This window comes from Cervus elaphus, chromosome X (assembly GCF_910594005.1).
Source record: "Cervus elaphus chromosome X, mCerEla1.1, whole genome shotgun sequence".
Taxonomy (NCBI): Eukaryota; Metazoa; Chordata; class Mammalia; order Artiodactyla; family Cervidae; genus Cervus; species Cervus elaphus.
In genome coordinates this window covers 128,771,094-128,790,940 of record NC_057848.1, presented here as the reverse complement: position 1 = coordinate 128,790,940, position 19,847 = coordinate 128,771,094, and the positions used below count along the sequence as shown (strand labels likewise).

General features: G+C 39.1%; 1 protein-coding gene across 16 annotated transcripts in view; it reads right to left on the bottom strand.

The window, feature by feature from the left end:
• ARHGEF9 (Cdc42 guanine nucleotide exchange factor 9) overlaps positions 1 to 19,847 on the bottom strand; it is a 435,862-nt gene that overhangs the window by 93,355 nt on the left and 322,660 nt on the right. For all 16 annotated transcript variants that reach the window (XM_043895128.1, XM_043895127.1, XM_043895129.1 and 13 more), the window contains 2 exons: positions 17,767 to 17,958; positions 3,434 to 3,613 (listed from right to left, as the gene is read on the bottom strand). In XM_043895128.1, coding sequence (XP_043751063.1) covers positions 3,434 to 3,613; positions 17,767 to 17,958 — 372 coding nt within the window. The remainder of the gene's footprint in view (positions 1 to 3,433; positions 3,614 to 17,766; positions 17,959 to 19,847) is intronic.

Sequence of the window (19,847 nt, the reverse complement as noted above, 5' to 3'; positions counted from 1 at the left end):
ACATATATGATCAACTGAATTTTGACAAAGGTGCCCAGGTAATTCAATGAGGAAATTAACAAGATTTTTCAACAAAGGTGCTGGAATGGATTTTTTGATTTATTGATATGGAAACAAATTAACAAGTTTACCTTGATCCCTTCTTCACACTGTACATAAAAAGTTACCTCAAAAATTATCATAAGCCTAAATATAAATATTAAAGCTACATAATATCTATAAGAAAACAGGATAAAAACTTCGTGACTTTGTATTAGGCAAAGATCTCTTAAATAAGAAGAAGAAAACATGAACCATGAAAAATGATTAATTGAATTGACAAAAATAAAGTTTTATGCCTTTTCAAAGACAATGCTAAGAAAATGAAAGACTAAGCCACAGACTGAGAAAACCTTTGAAAATCACATATATGACCAAGGACTTGCAAACAGAATACAGAAATAACTCTTAAAACTAAATAATATGAAAACAGACAACCCACTTAGTAAACAAGGCCAAAAGACAAGGACGCTTCATCAGAGATTTTATGCAGATGGCAAATAAGCACATTTAAAAATGCTCAATATCATTAGCAAATGAAAAAATAAACTACAATAAAATGCCACTACATACATATTAGAATGGCTAAAATTAAAAATACTGATAATATCAAGTGCTGACAACCGTGTGAAAAAACTACAACTCTTATGGATTAGAGTGAGAATGCAAAATGATATAGCAACTTTGGAAAACAGTTTGGCAGTATCTTATAAAATTAAATAAGCACCTACAATGCAACCCAGTAATTCCAAACATGGAAGTAACCTAGTAAACAACCCAGATGTCCTGGAATGAACTAGTGAATGAGTGGTATATCCACACAAGAGAATATCACTAAACAATAAAAAAATAAACTACTAATATATGCAAGAATATGGATGGATATCAAAGAAATTAAGTTAAAGAAATTCAACATAAAATATCATTATGGTATGATTCTATTTATGTGACATTCTAGAAAAAGCAAACTTATGGTAACAGAAAGCAGATCAGTGTTTGCCAAGAGCCAGAGTGGGAGCAAAGTTTGATAACAAAGGAAAAACATTAGAACTTGATGAAATGATAGAAATGTTCCATAATCTTGATTATGTGTGGTAGTTACACAACTACATGCGTTTGTTAAAACCCATTGAAATAAACATTTGGTGAATCTTATTGCTTGTAAATTATACCTAAACAAAGATGATAAAATATGAAATCCTAAAAAAAAAAGAAACCTTAGAACTGAATTTGAAAAGGGTAAACGATCTAATACTTTTAAAAACATGAATTAACACATAAAGAAGGATCAGTTCAGTTCAGTTCAGTTCAGTCTCTCAGTCATATCCGACTCTTTGCGACCCCATGGACTGCAGCATTAAATGAACTGCAGCAGTATTATGGACTGCAGTCCCATGAACTGCAGCATTATTAAAGAAGGATAACACACCATGATGAGCTAGCATCTATCCCAGCAATGCAATGCTCATTTAAGATATGAAAATTATTTAATCTAAATCACCATGTTAACAGATTACAGGGTAAAAGCATAAGATCATTTCAATAGATTAGTGGTTCATTTGCCAACATCTGGAGACATTTTCAGTTGTCACAACTGGAGGGGTTGCTACTGACCTCCAGTAGATAGAAAATGCTTAATAGGTATGCTGTTAAGCACTCTACAAGGCACAGGGTAGACTCTAATTGAGATTCACTATTCCACATTCTACTTCCCTAACTCAATATTATATTTATGATATTCACACACATTGCTACTGGGTACACACATATAGTCTTGTTATTTCTTAGTAGATATTAATCCAGAGTAAGCATCCCCCATATGTTTCACATCCATGTCCTGGTGATAAATACGTAAGCTGCATCTAACCACTCGATGACACACAACACTGCCATGCTATCAACAGCCTTGTAAATGTTCTCTTTCTCATGGACCTCTGAGAATTCCTCTGGGATATATTCTCACAAATAAAACCAGTAAGTTGTAAACATGCTTAACTTGATAAATACTACTCAGGTGTTTTATGGAATGACTGAATCAGTTTAAAGCTGTTTAAAAAAAAAAGGACTTAACATATCAGGCCTGAGACTGCTATCCCTAAAAAGGCCTACTTGAAAGGTTAGCCCTTGGCTGGCATCTTGGAATTTGGATCTTAAGAGGGTTCTCACCATTCCCTGACAAGAATGGCTCACTGTGCCTAAACTATTTGTATGAACATTGTGGTTTATGCTGAACACCTGCTTTCATTCTGTGAGTCTGGAATTTTGGTACACACTAGGCAGAGAGTGCCTACATGACCAGACTCCCATAGACATCTTGGGCACTGAGTCCTTAATAATTTTCCCTAGTGGACAACATTTCACATGCGCTGTCACAACTCATTGTAAATGGAATTAATTATACCCTGTGTAACTCCACTGGGAGAGGACTCTGAAAATTTATACCTGGTTTCCTTCAGACTTTTTCCCTTATACCTTTTCCTTTTGCTGATGTTGCTATGTATCCTTTAGTTGTATTAAATCATAGCCATGAGTATGACTATATGCTGAGTCCTGGGATTTCCAGCAAATCACTGAACGTAGGGGTTGCCTGAGAGCTATCCCCTCAACATAAATTCCAACAGTCAAAGTAGAAAAACTTGTAAGAAGACTTACTTTCAGCTGCATACTTCCATGTGTCATTTGAATTTTATACCACATGAATGTGTTATCTTTATAAAAATAAATACTTTATAAAAAGGGGGAGAAAAGTTGTCAAAACTAGGTTACCTGTGAATAAGACCCAAAGGATATTAGAGAACCATAGAAGTATAAAGTGAAACCTTCTTAAATCCACGTGAAGAAGCCCAAAGAATGTAAGGAACTTACCCAGTTACCGAGACAGTCATTATATTTATGGCTTGCATCCTCAATTCCCTGTTTCTAGTGCTCCTTTCTCTTAAGTCATGCGGCCCCTTTTCCAACACAAGTCACTTCCCCTACCATAGTGTTTTCTCCTAAATGCCTTGCAGGGGTCCACCTTCATGGTGACCATAGTCTTTCCTATTTCTCAGACTCCTGGAATATGTGAATATGTTCAGAGTCCCTCCAAAAATGTTGGGTCCCATGGAAACTGAGCCCAATAGGAACAGAAAAGAGAGGCTGAAGAAAAATCCTACTGGTAACTATCTGGAAGGAAAGAAAAAGTGAGGGGAACAGTAAAGAAAACGAGTCCTTGGCCAAGTCATCGTATCTTTCCAAGTTCTCATACTGTAGCAAGGGGGTGAACATCAAGGTCAGAGAGGAATCCATCCACTACTGTGGGACAAAGCAGCTGAGCAGAACCAGATAGCTCAGAGACCCCTTGCATGGATTCCAAATGTCTCTCAAAACCCTCCCCAAAGGGGAAGATGCTTACGTGCTCCAGGAAGCAGGGTCCTATCTCGCTGAGATGGGGGTCATCATTGTTGTACTGTTTTTCCAGGTCTCTTACAAAGCCCATCTGAAACCTGTAGATGTCTTCAATGTTCCCAAAGATCACCTTCAGTTGCTCATCACTGAACATGTCTCTTCTCTTCCGGCATTGCTTCAGGTAGCCCTGCAGACAAAGTAAAAGTCCAGGATGAGGATGCCCTTCATTCCTTGAGGGTTTTACCACTTCTTAAGCATTTGGGAGCCTTATTTCAGTTCCATGATGTAAACAGGAAATAATCATTTCCATTTTTCATACAAGAAAATTGGGGTTTGGAGAAGGAAGTCACTCGATCAGTGAATAATTAGGAAAGCTGGATCTTAAGCAAAGGTCTCCAGAGAGCAAAGATTCCAGAGCATAGAGCTTTGCCCACCATTCTCTATGACAAGGACCCCCAAAAGTGATAGGACTCTTTCTCAGAATCTGGTTAAGCACAAATAAGTTCACTCGCTTTAGTAGCTATTGGGTTAGCTGAATTGATTCACAACTCTAATGTTCTATTTCTTGTAGGACCAGTCCAAAAACTCTGGTAGGAAAACTCCCCAAAAAGGAACAGACAAAACCAAACCATTCTTAAAGTGAATGTCATAGTCATCTGAGGTAGCTGGTCAGGAGAGATTGTTTGGATGAACTTAGTGAGCAAGCCCACAGGTGCCCAGGCATGGTGTTTTCAACAGGGTAAGTGTTCAGGACACATTTGTGAATAAATAGATGAATTAATACAGCTAGCCACTGATGAAAAAGGAATCAATAAAAGAAATTATTAGTCTGATAAGAGAAATGAGATAACACAATCAGACTCAGAACACATTTTAAGTCAGGGCAAAGGAAACAAACACAGTTTTCCATTCTGAACCACCCAGTGTACATTTTTAACTAATAGTAATGGTCTTCATTAGAAATCATTAGCACATAAAAATGTTCCTGGTGAGAATAAATTATGCCCACTTGCTTTCATCTAAAAGCTAAATGTGATTTTCATAACACCTGTTTAGCCCCTAATGAGGAGCATTATGGTGAATGACTTATCACTTCTGGCCCTGTCTAACTCCATTTTGTTTCCTCTAACACAGTTTGCAATGAAGGCATCTAGGCTACTCCAGGAAGATTCTCATCCCTGGTTTCAATGCCGTTTACCAACTCCTACCAAAATCTCACTTCTCTTTTATCTTCTTACCCTCCAATTCAGCCATTAATGAGTAAGTGTCTTCTAACAATTTGCAAATTAATAGTTTGTGCCTGTGTTGACATTTATTTAATTAATGGCTTATGCCCTCCCTGACTACTATGCTCAAGATGTCCTACATTCATTTATATCCAATTCCTGACCAAGAGGAAGACACTCTCTACCCCCAGAATATCCTTTTAGCTTCACTCTCTTTGCTAAAGTAGGTTCCCAAATTCTGCTTCCCTCAAAAACTTTCTCTCACTAATAGGAAGAGAGGTAATAAATTCCTGAAGGTTTCTCTCTGCCTAATATGTAATTCCTAGTTTCCTTACCTCTATTTTCTTCCCTTCTCTCCCTGCTCTCTCTTTTTAACTCTTAACACCTTTGGAAGTGTCTTAGCTACAGTAGAGCAAGATAATCAGTGAGCATATCATCTGGCAGGAACTTTTCCATCTTGACATTAGGCAAGGGACAGAGACCTACTCACCCCTGCTCCCACTTTTTCACCCTAAAGTAGGCTTATGAGTATAACAAATGGAAAAAAAAAAAGGTAACAATGTTACATTAGCATGTTACTTCTGGGTTAGTAGTAAGTACTAGTGAGTGACAGGAAACAGAAGTCAGCCTGGACAGCTCATTCATCCCCTTGAGAAGCCAGCTCATGAAATACTTAATAGTTTTGTTTACTGCTGCCATTTGAAAGATCTCAGGGAAGTGACAAATTACCATCAAATCCTTAAAAGTGCAGCAAGGATGCTATATCTTAACATGAGTATGGAATACATCAGAAATGGGGAAAAAAGGAAAAAGTGGGGTCTGAAAAAGAAAGAGACAGAGGTGTCAGAATGGCTTCCTAATTCCCCCAAAAAAGTGGGGTCTGAAAAAGAAAGAGACAGAGGTGTCAGAATGGCTTCCTAATTCCCCCAATATGCTATCCATTACCTTTGTCAAGGATACCATTTTCTTTATATTACATTATACAGAAAGGGAATGTGCTGTAACAAGGGAATATAAAGTTATATATTAGGAGAAATGTAACTACCCATAGGATGGTAGGGCCCTAGAGTATACTGTCAACTGTTTTTCTTTAAAGCTAATGCTAGATATAAATAAATATATTATGGTGCATTTAGCTTAATGGAATATCACACAGCCATTAAAGTCAGAAAGACTATCTTGTAACATGAGATGTGTTTGTGGAATAATGTAAAGAAGTAGAATACAAAATGGTATCACTGTATCTTTATGATTAAAAATAAGGAAAAGTCCTTGCCAGAGAATATAAAGAAAATACAGCCTTGAGAAGATTGCCTTGAACACAATATCCAATGTCTTCTTAAATTCTCCAGCCTTAGTGTTTAAGACACATGACTTGCTGAAGGGATTAAAAATAATAGATAGAAACTGCTCTTATTGGGCTTCCCAGGTGACTCTAGAGGTAAAGAACCTGTCTATCAATGCAGGAGACATAAGAGACGTGGGTTCAATCCCTGAGTTGGGAAGATCTCCTGGAGGAGGGCATGGCAACCCACTCCAGTATTCTTGCCTGGAGAATCCCATGGACAGAGGAGCTTGATGGGCTATAGTCCATAGGGTCACAAAGACTTGGACATGACTGAAGCAACTTAGCACACACATGTCCTTATGAAGGAAATTTAAAAAAGGACATAAGGATATGGGAGTAGCCAAAGAACCCTTAAATGTCATCCTTAACCCCTATTTCACCCAACTGCCTAGGCTTCTGAGGGGAGAAAGGCCAGGAGAGTTGACTAGTTCTCTGGAGTCTTGATTTTATTTTTCACTCCCTTCTTTGGCTGACTTAGTGACTTTATCAAATTTTCCACAAAAATAATGAACAGGGCTTAGATTAGGGGTCAGTCAATCTTTGTTTCTTCTCATCCACTCATTTTTAAGAACGTATAAGTTTAAGATGAGTTGGTAGTAGAATATGACTTAAAAAAAAAAACTAATGCCATTTTAAGTTAGGGATAAAAGGGAAACAGACTGAGAAGGTAGAATGAGAGAAGTAATGGAAAGGCAATCACACTACTGCAGGGGAGCATCATTTAATTCTGAGCCCTGTTTTCAGAGAAACATGAAGAAAAGGATACAGAGCCAGAGGGAAATAGACAGGGCAGAGAGGGGTCTGAAAAGCAACACCATGAAGAATGGTGGAAAGTCAGGGTTGTTTGTCCTAGAGAAAAGTTGCAGAGGACCTCTGAAGGCTTTTCACAGGGCAAAGGGAGCAGAAGGGGTCTATGGATCTTACTGTAAAGCATGCTTCGAACACCTTCTAGCTCCATCTGAATGGTAACAGAGAATAAGGTGGTATGGTAGTAGGTGTGAACTAACTGAAACAAAAGTTTCTGAGAGCCTCACCTCTCCTAGGAGTAAAGTGAGCATGCATGTGAAGGCAGTATTGTGGGAGTTATCAAATCAATCACAATCAACATGAATTAGCCCAGCCATTGCCATGGTAATAGGCAAAGAAGGTAGACTATTAATTTTACTGTTTCTAAACCCTAAGGGTTGATCTAAAAGTCTAAATCGAATACACTGAGCTAGAATCAGTGCCTTATATGAGATATAAATCAAAATCATGACCTCCAGAGAAGATTCCAAAAGACTTGAGGGAAATAAGATGAATCAAAGAACCTCTGGATCAACTATGGTTTTAAAAAACACTTAGGGAAAGGCCTGTGCAAACCTGGACCACGGTGATTCCATCTATAAATGTATATATCAGAAAAGATTTCCAGGGCCTCATTCAGCTCCAACTCTCTACAGATATCATACACTGTTTTGCCTGGAAGCCTGACAAGAGACTTGATATATGTCTTGAAAATAATTTCAATATAATTAGGGAACAATAACCATGGTTGCCCTGTTCACAGCCTGTATCTCTAGAACTTTTCTTCTTTCACTTTTTTTGTCCATGAAGTCTTTTTTCAGATTAAACGAAGCCATTAAAAAATAAGAGGATGACAGGAAGAAGATATTTGCAACTTGGAAAACTGCTAAGGGATTAATATCTGGAATATACCAGGAACTCCTATAAATCAGCAAAAAAAAAAAAAAAAATGAGAAACTACAGGAAATGGGCAAAGGATAGGAACAGGGCCTCGAGTGTCCAGGTGGTATGGATAGGTAGGGCCTAGAGCAGCCAGAAAACCCTGGGCTGGTCACTACAGGCCAATGAGCTGCCTCATCCTTTTAGTTTAGTATGCTATACAAATATTATTGTTTATTACAATGTGTTATTTTCTACATATACACCAAGATACAAAGACAGTTGGGAATAAATCAGGATAGGCAATTCACAGAAAGGAAAAGTCAGTAAGTTTGAAAACTTGAGGCTTAAACATATCGAATGTAAATGTCTTGAAGCTATAGTATGATAAACTCTATCAGGTCTAGGAAGAATTCCTTGATGGTGTATCAGAGACTAATACAAATGACCAAGGAAAACTAGTCCAGCTTTCCTGGAGGAATTTGAGGACAGAGTTTATTTCACAGGTATCAGTTGACTGAGATTGTCTTACTCAGAGAGTATTTAACTTTGTTTGACCTGTGTCTCAGTTTCCTTGATCATAATATGATTTCTAAGACAAGAGTAAATACCATAAACCATTGGTCAAGATAGTCTAGAACTAAGCCAATTCTCTTTTATATCACTGTTTGGATTTAGAAAGAAGAATGTCATCTTTTCAGAGAACTCATTAAAAAATATACTTTCTTTTACTGGCCTCACTGAATAACTTTGATAAAAAGAACTCTATTTCCTACTTCCACATTTGTAAAATGAAGGTAGTGTAACTTAAATGTTGGTGAGGCACTTTATGCTTCCAGGAGCAATTAATAAATGAATAAATAAATACAAAAATGAATATTTTCTGATAGTGACTTTTTTCTATACCGAATACAATATTTATAGATCTCCCTTAACCTACAGAAAGAGTAGATTATACCATGCTAACACATTTGTACATGAGTAAGACATGCTTCCATCGGTATCAGTGAGAAAATGGCAGAAAACATGGCTTACTATCACAGTGTTCTTTAGCATAATAAAGATCTCACAGAATCAGAGAAAGTAATATCCAGACAGCACTTAAAGAGCAATTCTTCCAATCTGCTAATTTAGAATTAGGGAACAAGGTCCAAGAAAAGATTCACCTGAGGTTCCTCAGTCAGTTAGTGACAAAGGTGGGACCTGAACTTAGGAATCCCAACTCTGGTTTTGGTATTCTTTTTTATAAATCATATTGTTCCTCATAGCTTTTGGTCTAGAGGTGACACAACCCTGAGCTAAAATGCTGTCTTCTGACCCAGCTGCACACAGGTTTCTCTACCCTTCTTTTGTTCTAGCTAAATGTTCCTTTGACATCTGTGGTTGCAGGGGGGGACAAAGAGATATTTCCCATTTAAACCATTAGCTTCAGCATCAAGAATAATTAAGAGATATGGAACTCACAAATCACCAACAAAAACTTTGTTAGGTTGGTTGGACTGGGAAATTTCTCAAAGCAGGGAATGACACTCCATCTTTTGGAAAGATAAATTCTTGCATTGCTGTCCTGAGCCCATGCCCAAGAAATTTGGGAAAAGAAGCCAAGATATTTGAGAGTTGAGAATAAAATCCATCTAAGACTTAACAGATTCCTATTGGGCCAGTGCCTGAGAACTCTAGGAAAGAAATTTTGTCTCTTAGGGATTCAGTCTGCTGATCTCAAAAATAGTTATGACAATAATAACCTATTTCCTGTATGAAAATGAAATGTCAAGATGTGAATGTACTTTGCCAAAGCAGTACATACACATGTGCACTTGTAATTAAATCTGACGTTTCAAAAATACTTATTGAGCATCTACCATCTGCCAACCACTGTGCCAGGTGCTGAGTATGTATCAGTAAATAAATGAAGAAAACTGTCCCTCATGGCATTTACTTCATAGTAGGGGAGAATGGGAAATGGATGGAGAAACAACTTCATTTTCTTGGGCTCCAAAATCACTGCAGATGCTGACTGCAGCCATGAAATTAAAAGACGCTTGCTCCTTGAAAGAAAAGCTGTGACAAACCTAGAGAGCATATTAAAAAGCAGACATTACTTTGCCGACAAAGGTCCATCTAGTCAAAGCTATGGTGTTTCCAGTAATCATGTATGGATGTGGGAGTTGGACCATAAAGAAAACTGAGAAATGAAGAGCTGATGCTTTTGAACTGTGGTGTTGGAGAAGACTCTTGACAGTCCCTTGGGCTGCAAGGAGATCCAACCAGTCAATCCTAAAGGAAATCAGTCCTGAATATTCATTGGAAGGACTGATGCTGAAGCTGAAGTTCTAATACTGTGGCCACCTGATGCGAAGAAATGACTCATTGGTAAAGACTGTGATACTGGGAAACATTGAAGGCAGGAGGAGAATGAGACGACGGAGGATGAGACAGTTGGACGGCATCACTGACTCAATGGACGAGTCTGAGCAAGCTCCAGGAGTTGGTGATGGACAGAGAAGCCTGGAGTGCTGCAGTCTATGGGGTTGCAAAGAGTCGGACATAACTGAGCGACTGAACTGAACTGAACTGAGGTAGGACTACTTTAGGCGGAAGGGAAAGCCAGTGGAAAGGCTGAGTGGAGAGCATATCAGGTCTTATTAAGTAACAACAGTAGGCCATCGTGGCTAAAGCAGTGAAAGCACGTGGGAAAGGAGCAAGAGATGAAGTCACAGAAGTAAGGAAACGTTGATCACACAGGTTTGTAAGTAATAATGAGAACTTTGTCTTTGTCTTCTACTCAGGAGGGAAAGGTGTGCCATTGAAAAGTTTTGAGCAGAGGAATGATATAAACTGACTTAGATATTGACATCATCCCTTGGCTGCTTGGTAAAGAACAGAATGTACTAACTTGCATTAGAGATTATAAGACAGCTATCATTTTTAAAAATTTGTATTGGGGTATACTTGATTTACAATGTTGTGCTATTTTCAGGTGTACAGCAAGGTGACTATTATACATAAACATATACTGACTCATTGTTTGGATTATTTTCCTATATAGGTCGAACATTTCTCTGGTGGCTCAGACGGTAAAGCGTCTGTCTACAATGCAGGAGACCTGGGTTCAATCCCTAGGTCGGGAAGATCCCCTGGAGAATGAAATGGTAGCCCACTCCAGCATTCTTGCCTTGAAAAATCCCGCAGACGGAGGAGCCTAGTAGGCTACAGTCCATTGGGTCGCAAAGAGTTGGACATGACTAAGCGACTTCACTTCACTTCACTTTCACTTTCACCTATATAGGCCTTTCGGAGAAGGCAATGGCAACCCACTCCGGTACTCTTGCCTGGAAAATCCCATGGATGGAGAAGCCTGGTGGGCTGCAGTCCATGGGGTCGCTAGGAGTCTGACACGACTGAGCGACTTCACTTTCACTTTTCACTTTCACGCATTGGAGAAGGAAATGGCAACCCACTCCAGTGTTCTTGCCTGGAGAATCCCAGGGATGGCAGAGCCTGGTGGGCTGCCGTCTATGGGGTCGCACAGAATCGGACACGACTGAAGCAACTTAGCAGCAGCAGCAGCAGCATGTAGGCTTTTACAGAGTATTGAGTAGAGTTCCCTACGCTATACAGTAGGTCCTTATTAGTTATCTACTTTATATATAGTAGTGTGCAGAGGTCAATCCCAGTCTTCCAATTTATCCCTCCCCTCCTTACCCCTCAATAACCATAAGTTTCTTTTCTATGTCTGTAACTGTCTGTTCTATAGATAAGTTCATTTATGGCCTTTTTTAGGATTCCACATATAAGTGATATCATATATTTGTCTTTCTCTTTAACTTACATCACTCAATCTCTATATCCATTCATGTTGCTACAAATAGCATTATTTTGTTACTTTTGTGGTTTATTAATATTCCATTGTATATATGTACCACAAAATTATTAATCCATTCCTCTTGATGATGGACATTTATGAAGCTTCCATATCCAGACTATTGTAAATAGTTTAAGATAATTACCATTTTATAGCAGTGCTCCACACACTTTAATATGCATTGTAAGCCAAATGTTAACCTAGTTAAAATGCAGATTTAAACTCAGGTCTGGAATGGAGTTAAAGATTCTGAATTTCTGAAAGCTCAAGGTGATTCATATGCTGTTGGTCAAGGGCAGAACAATTTGAGGGTAGGAGATACGTCCAAGGCCTGGCAAAGAGCAGAACTCCACTAAATTGTTGCTGAATGAATGATATATCAGTGGTTTGATGCCCAATGTTACCTAACACATTAAAGAGGGTAATTTTAAAAAAATTAACCATCTATAAGAAGACAGGAGGAAGAGAAAAAGATAAAAGAGAGACATGGATGGATAGGTAAATAGAAGAAAAGGGAAAGAAGGAAAGAAAAACCATATTTTCCCAAATACTTACAATACTAGATTTACTTAATTTCCTCAATGAACTTAAGAGATTGGTAAAATGAAGCCAGCTTTTTCACTCTTCTCTTTCACTTTCATCAAGAGGCTCTTTAGTTCCTCTTCACTTTCTGCCATAAGGGTGGTGTCATTTGCATATCTGAGGTTATTGATATTTCCCCCGGCAATCTTGATTCCAGCTTGTGCTTCATCCAGCCTAGCAGTTCACATGATGTACTCTGCATATAAGTTAAATAACCAGGGTGACAATATACAGCCTTGACATACTGCTTTCCCAATTTGGAACCAGTCCATTGTTCCATGTCCTGTTCTAACTGTTGCTTCTTGACCTGCATACAAATTTCTCAGGAGGCAGGTAAGGCGGTTTGGTATTTCCATTTCTTTAAGAATTTTCCACAGATTGTTGTGATCCACACAGTCAAAGGCTTCGGTGTAGTCAATAAAGCACATGTAGATATTTTTCTGGAACTCTCTTGCTTTTTTGATGATCCAACAGATGTTGGCAATTTAATCTCTGGTTCCTCTGCCTTTTCTAAATCCAGCTTGAACATCTGAAAGTTCTCAGTTCACCTACTGTTGAAGCATAGCTTGGGGAATTTTGAGCATTACTTTGCTAGCATGTGAGATGAGTGCAATTGTACGGTAGTTTGAACATTCTTTGGCATTTCCTTTCTTTGGGATTGGAATGAAAACTGACTTCTTCCAGTCCTGTGGCTACTGCTGAGTTTTTCAAATTTGTTGGTATATTGAATGCAGCACTTTCACAGCATTATCTTTTAGAATTTGAAATAGCTCAGCTGCACTTCCATCACCTCCACTAGCTTTGTTCGTAGTGATGCTTGCTAAGGCCCACTTGCCTTCATACTCCAGGATGTCTGGCTCTAGGTGAGTAATCACACTATTGTGGTTATCTGGTTAATTAAATCTTTTTTCTATAGTTCCTCTGTATATTCTTGCCACCTCTTCTTAATATCTTCTGTTTTCTAATATTTCTGTTAGGTCCATACCGTTTCTGTCCTTTATTGTGCCCATCTTTGCATGAAATGTTCCCTTGGTGTCTCTAGTTTTCTTGAAGAGATCTCTAGTCTTTCCATTCTAGTGTTTTCCTCTGTTTCTTTGCACTGATCACTTAGGAAGGCTTTCTTATCTCTCCTTCCTATTCTTTGGAACTCTGCATTCAGCTGGATATATCCTTCCTTTTCTCCTTTGCATTTTGCTTCTACTCTTTTCTCAGCCATTTGTAAGGCTCCCTCAGACAACACTTTTGCCTTTGTTCATTTCTTTGTCTTGGGGACAGTTTTGATCACTGCCTTCTGTATGATGTCATGAACTTCATCCATAGTTCTTCAGGCACTCTGTCTATCAGACCTAATTCCTTGAATCTACTTGTTACTTCTACTGCATAATCATAAGGGATTTGATTTAGGTCATACCTAGTGGTTTACCCTACTTTCTTCAATTTAAATCTAAATTTTGCAATGAGTTCATGATCTGAGCTACAGTCACCTCCTGGTCTTTTTGCTGACTGTATAGTTTCTCCAACCTTGGCTAAAAATAATGTAATCAATCTGATTTCAGTAATGACCATTTGGTGATGCCCATATGTAGAGTGTACTCTTGTGTTGTTGGAAGAGGGTGTTTGCTATGATCAGTGGGTTCTCTTGGCAAAACTCTGTTAGCCTTTGCCCTGTTTCATTTTGTTCTCCAAGGCCACACTTGCCTGTTATTCTGGGTATCTCTTGACTTCCTACTTTTGCATTCCAGTCCCCTATGATGAAAAGGATATCTTTTTTTGGTGTTAGTTCTAGAAGGTCTTGTAGGTCATCATAGAACTGTTCAACTTCAACTTCTTCAGCATTAGTGGTTGGGCATAGACTTGGATTACTGTGATATTGAATGGTCTGCCTTGGAAGGGAACAGAGTTCATTCTGTCTTTTTTCAGATCGCACCCAAGTACTGCATTTTGGACTCTTTTGTTGACTATGAGGACTACTCCATTTCTTCTAAGGGATTCTTGCCCAGGATAGTAGATATAATGGTCATCTGAATTAAAATTTCCCATTCCTGTCCATTTTTGTTCACTGATTCCCAAAATGTGTCTGTTCACTCTTGCTATCTCCTGTTTGACCACTTCCAATTTACCTTGATTCATGGACCTAACATTCCTGATTCCTAAGCATTTTTCTTCTTTACAACATCAGACTTTACTTCTATTACCATTCACATGCACAACTGCACACAGTTTTAACTTTGGTTAAAGTTCCATTTCTTCATTCTTTCTTGAGCTATTTCTCCACTATTCTCCAGTAGCATATTGGGCATCTATCGACCTGGGGAGTTTATCTTTCAGTATCATAACTTTTTGCTTTTTCATACTGACCATGGGTTGCCAAGACAAGAATACTGAAGTGGTTTGTCATTCCCTTCTCCAGGGGAACATGTTTTATCAGAAGTATCCACCATGACCCATCTGCCTTGGGTGGCCCTACACAGCATGGCTCATAGTTTCACTGAATTAGACAAGGCCGTGATCCATGTGATCAATTTGTTTAGTTTTCTGTGATTGTCATTTTCATCCTGTCTGACCTCTGACAGATAGGGCTAAGAGGTTGTGGAAGCTCTTTGATGTGAGAGACTGGCTCTGGGGAATTTAGGTTTTGTCTGATGGGCGGGGTTGTGCTCAGTAAATCTTTAATCCAATTTTCTCTTTATGCATGGGGTCTGCATTCCCTGAAGCAAACCTATGTTAGGTGTAATGGCAACCTCCTTCAAAAGGGCTTATGCCAGTACTGTTGTATTCAGTGCCCCTGACCCTGCGTCAGGCCATTGTCAACCCATGTCTCCACCATATCATAATATCATTTGATAGCTGTCCTCCTCTGACTGACTTTATTCAGTATGACAATAAATAGTTCCATCCATGTTGCTGCAAGTGGCATTATTTCATTCTCTTTAATGCCTGCTGAAGCCCCAATACTTTGACCACTTGATGTGAAGAACTGACTCATTGAAAAAGACCCCGATGCTGGGAAATATTGAAGGCAGGAAGAGAAGAGGACAACAGAGGATGAGATGGTTGGATGGCATCACTGACTCGATGAATATGAGTTTGAGCAAGCTCCAGGAGTTGGTGCTTGACAAGAAAGCCTGACGTCCATGGAGTCGCAAATAGCTGGACACGACTGAGCTACTGAACTGAACTGAAAATGAGACCCACTGGAGAAATCATAAAATCAAAGGTCACAGGAGTTAAGGGCACCTTCAAGGCCACAGATTAATTAGTGACTAAGTTAAGATGTGAAAGCCAGCATTCCATGTCTACAGAGCCCTTGTTCTTTCTATCCTACCTTACTGCTTTGAGGAAGTGGAAGAAGATAAACTTCAACCTTCCTGGATGGGGTAAGAAAATGAGTTTAGGTGAAGAAAGTTAAGGTCCAAAATCCTTGGCCTTAATATTTCCACATGCAGTTGTTATTGGTACTAGTTACATGTGGATATTTAAATTAAAATGAAATAAAATTTACAATTCCATTTTTTGGTCATACTAGCCACATCTTAAGTGCTCAGAAGCCACAAATGGTTGACCAGTGGCTACTGTAATAGAGACTGCAGATATACAACATGTTCATCACTGCAAAAATTCTACCAGGCAGCACTACAGAAACAAGAACTTTACATTCGCACCAACAAAGCAAGAGGGTTCCCTTTTCTCTATATTCTCTCCATCATTTATTATTTGTAGGTTTTTTGATGATGTCCATTCTTGCCAGTGTAAGGTAATACATCATTGTGATTTTGATTTGCATCTCTAATAATTAGTAATATTGAGCATCTTTTTATGTGCCTCTTGGCCATCTGTATATCTTCTTTGGAGAAATGCCTATTTAGGTCTTCTGCCCATTTTTTGATTGTGTTGTTTTTTTGTTATTGAGCTTCATGAGCTGTTTGTATACTTTGGAAGTTAATCCCTTGACAGTTGCTTTATTTGCAAATATTTTCTCCCACACTGAGGGTTTTCTTTTCATCTTGTTTATGGTTTTCTTTGTTGTGCAAAAGATTTTACAGTCACTAAGAGGAACAGTATGGAGGTTTCTTACAAAACTAAAAACAGAACTACAATGCTGTGCTGTGATTAGTCACCCAGTCATGTCTGACTCTTTGTGACCCCATAGACTGTAGCCTGCCAGGCTCCTCTGTCCATGGGGATTCTCCAGGCAAGAATACTAGAGTGGGTTGCCATGCCCTCCTCCAGGGAATCTTCCCAACCCAAGGATCAAACCCAGGTCTTCCACATTGCAAGAGGTTTCTTTACCATCTGAGCCTCCAGGGAAGCCCAAGAATACTGGAGTGGGTAGCCTATCCCTTCTCCAGGGGAACTACCCAACCCAGGAATCAAACCGGGGTTTCCTGCATTGCAGGCAGATTCTTTACCAGCTGAGCTACCAGGGAAGCCCCAGAACCACCATATGACCCAGCAATTCCATACTGGGCATATACCATAAGAAAACCACAGTTCAAAAAGACATTCACCCCATTGTTCATTGCAGCACTGTTTACAATAGCCAGGACATGGAATCAGCCTAAATGTCCAAAGACAGACGAATGGAAAAGAAGATGTGGTGTATATACACAATGGACTATTAATCAGTCAAAAAGGAATGAAATTGGGTCTCTTGTAGAGACATGGATGAACCTAGAGTCTGTCATACAGAGTGAAGTAAGTCAGAAAGAGTAAAACAAATATGGTATATCAATGTATTTATGTGGAATCTAGAAAAATGGTACAGATGAACCTATTTGCAGGGCAGGAATAGAGACACAGATGTAGAGAAAGGACATGTGGACATGCAGTGGGGCAGGGAGAGGGGTGGGATAAAATGGCAGATTGGGATTGGCCTATATATTAGACTGGCCAAAGAGTGCATTCAGGTTTTCCCCTTATACCTTACAGAAAAACTCAAATGAACTTTTTGCCCAACCCAATACACTATCATGTGTAAAAGAGATAGCTAGTGAGAAACTGCTATACAGTACAGGGAGCTCAGCTCAGTGCTCTGAGGTGATCTAGATGGGTAGGATGGGGGGAGGTTGGAAGAGAGTTCCAAGAGGAAGGAGATATATGTATACATGTGGATATATGTATACATGTGGCTGGTTAGCAGAAACTAACACAAAATTGTGAGGCAACTACAGCCCACAAGAAATGAAAAACAAGAAATAAGAACTTTGACATGTTTAATAAGTTCACACAGGGACTTTGGTGTACCTTCAAGTTTGTAAACTACTGGCTTTCAGGGATATGTGTGTGCTATAATGAAGCCGACCCTTACATGGGGTGGCAACAACTGGATCAGAAGCCAAGAGGATAGGGATAGAGATTCCAGTGAGGGGACAGAAGAAGGGAGGGAGAGAGAGAGAGGGAGAGGGAATATGAATATGCATATGAAAGTTAGACAAACAGATAGATAGCAAAAAGGGGAGAAATAAACAGAGGGAGAGTAATCAATCCCAAGGGAGCAGTTTCATCCACTGAACTGAGTCTAGATCAGTCCAGCTACTTGTTCTAACACCTTGGGACTGTCACAGGTATAGCCCAGGAAGGTTGTTATTTCTTCATGGAAGTGTCCTCTACCTTATCCTAAGGGCCCTCACAGGGACCATCAGAGCTGGGCCTACCTCACAAATGTCCTTTAGGTGCTTGATGTAATGACGCTCGGTGCTCATGATCTCATTGATGACGTTGGCCCGCATCTGGTCCCGGTTTTGGAGTGGCCGGCCCAGACAGAGGCAGTCTGAGTTGGGGTCCAGGTGCCCATTCTGAACGTCACTGGGCCCTTCCTCTACCCCATCCTCCTGGTTCACCCATAGCTGTAGAGGCAGGCAGAAGAAAAATAATGGGTTAGCTTCCTTCTTTGAGAAGTTTTCAGCCAAGTAGAAAAAGGATAAACTAAAATCTTCAGGTATTCATAGAGCCAGAACCTTCAAACAGAGCCCTCTTAAACTGAATGCCAGCACTGGCTCTAGGGTGATTTGTTGGTCTTATCTATGAGTCTATTCCTCTCTAGGCCTATAGTGACCTATCCATAAAATGGAGGATGGAGAAGAGTAGGACTAAATCATCTCTGAGACTTCTTGGCTAAGAAGGTTTCAGAGGAGAAAAGAGTTATGGCAAGCAGAACTCATTTGTGCTGGAGCATATTGAGCCATCACAGCTGGATCAAAAAATACAGATTAAATTATAATCTTGGGAGGTGAAGGATCCAAGATGGTGACATAAGAAGACCCTGATCTCACCTCCTCCCATGGACACACCAAATCTACACCTATATAGAGAGCAATTTTAAAACTGGACTTCATTTTATTTTTACAGAGCAATTTTTGAGGGCTGATTGGATAGTTACTGCACATAAAAAGGACCAGATAGAAATGGGTAGTAAAGATGGAAGCATGATATCTATGAACCACACCTCTGAAGTAGCAATTTGCAGTAGTGAGGGATATTGCTGAGGGTCATAAGCAAAGACTCACCTAAACCCAGCAGGTTAAAGAGCAGACACACAAACTTAGAGAACAAACTTATAGTTACCAGAGGAGAAGGGTTGGGGAGAGATAGATTGGGAGTCTGGTACTGATATGTACACACTGCTGTATTTAAAATAAACAACAAGGACCTACTGTACAGCACAGGGAACTGCTCTATATCTGCTCAATATTCTGTAATAACTTAAATAATTTGAAAAAGAATAGATACATGCATACATATAACTGAATCACTTTGCTCTACACCTGAAACACAACATTGTTAATCAATTATATTCCAACATAAAATGAAAATCAAAGAAGTAAAAATAAAGAGCACCTAGACTATACAGTAAGGAAATCCATTTGCTAACACAAAAGCTTCACTACCACTAAATCAATCTTACAAGAAATATTAAAGGATATTCTTCAAGTGGAAAAGAAAAGCTCATAAATAGAAATAAAATCTATGAAAGAAAAAATCTCAATGGTAAAGGCAAATATAGAAAAGGCAATGTATTAGCCACTTAAAAAGCAATGAAGGCTAAAAGAGAGAAACAGAATAACCAACTATAATTATACTAACTTGTTAAGGGATATACAAAATAAAAAGAGGCAAAATGTGACATCAAAAACATAAAATGTGAGGTGAGGGAATAAAACTGTAGTGCTTTGAGAATGCCTTCAAACTGTCAGTGTAATAGACAGCTATGTATTGTTGTTTGCTGTTCAGTCTCTAAGCTGTGGCTGATACTTTGCAATCACATGGACTACCTTCACTGTCTCCCGGAGTTTGATCAAATTCATGTCTATTGATTCAGGGATGTTATCTAACCATATCATTCTCTGTCGCCCTCTCCTTTTGCCTTCAATCTTTCCCAGTATCAGGGTCTTTTCCAATGAGTTAACTCTTCACATAAGGTGGCCAAAGTATTGGAGCTTCAGCATCATTCCTTTCAATGAATATTCAGGGTTGATTTCCTTTAGGATTTACTTGTTTGACCTCATAGTCCAAGGGATTCTCAAGAGTCTTCTCCAGCACCACAGATCAAAAGAATCAATTCTTTGGGACTCAGCCTTCTTTATGGTCCAACTCTCACATCTGTATGATTACTTGAAACACCATAGTTTTGACTATACAGACCATTGTAGGCAAAGTGATGTCTCTGTTTCTTAATACACTATCTAGGTTTGTCATAGCTTTCCTTCCAAGGAGTAAGTGTCTTTTAATTTCATGG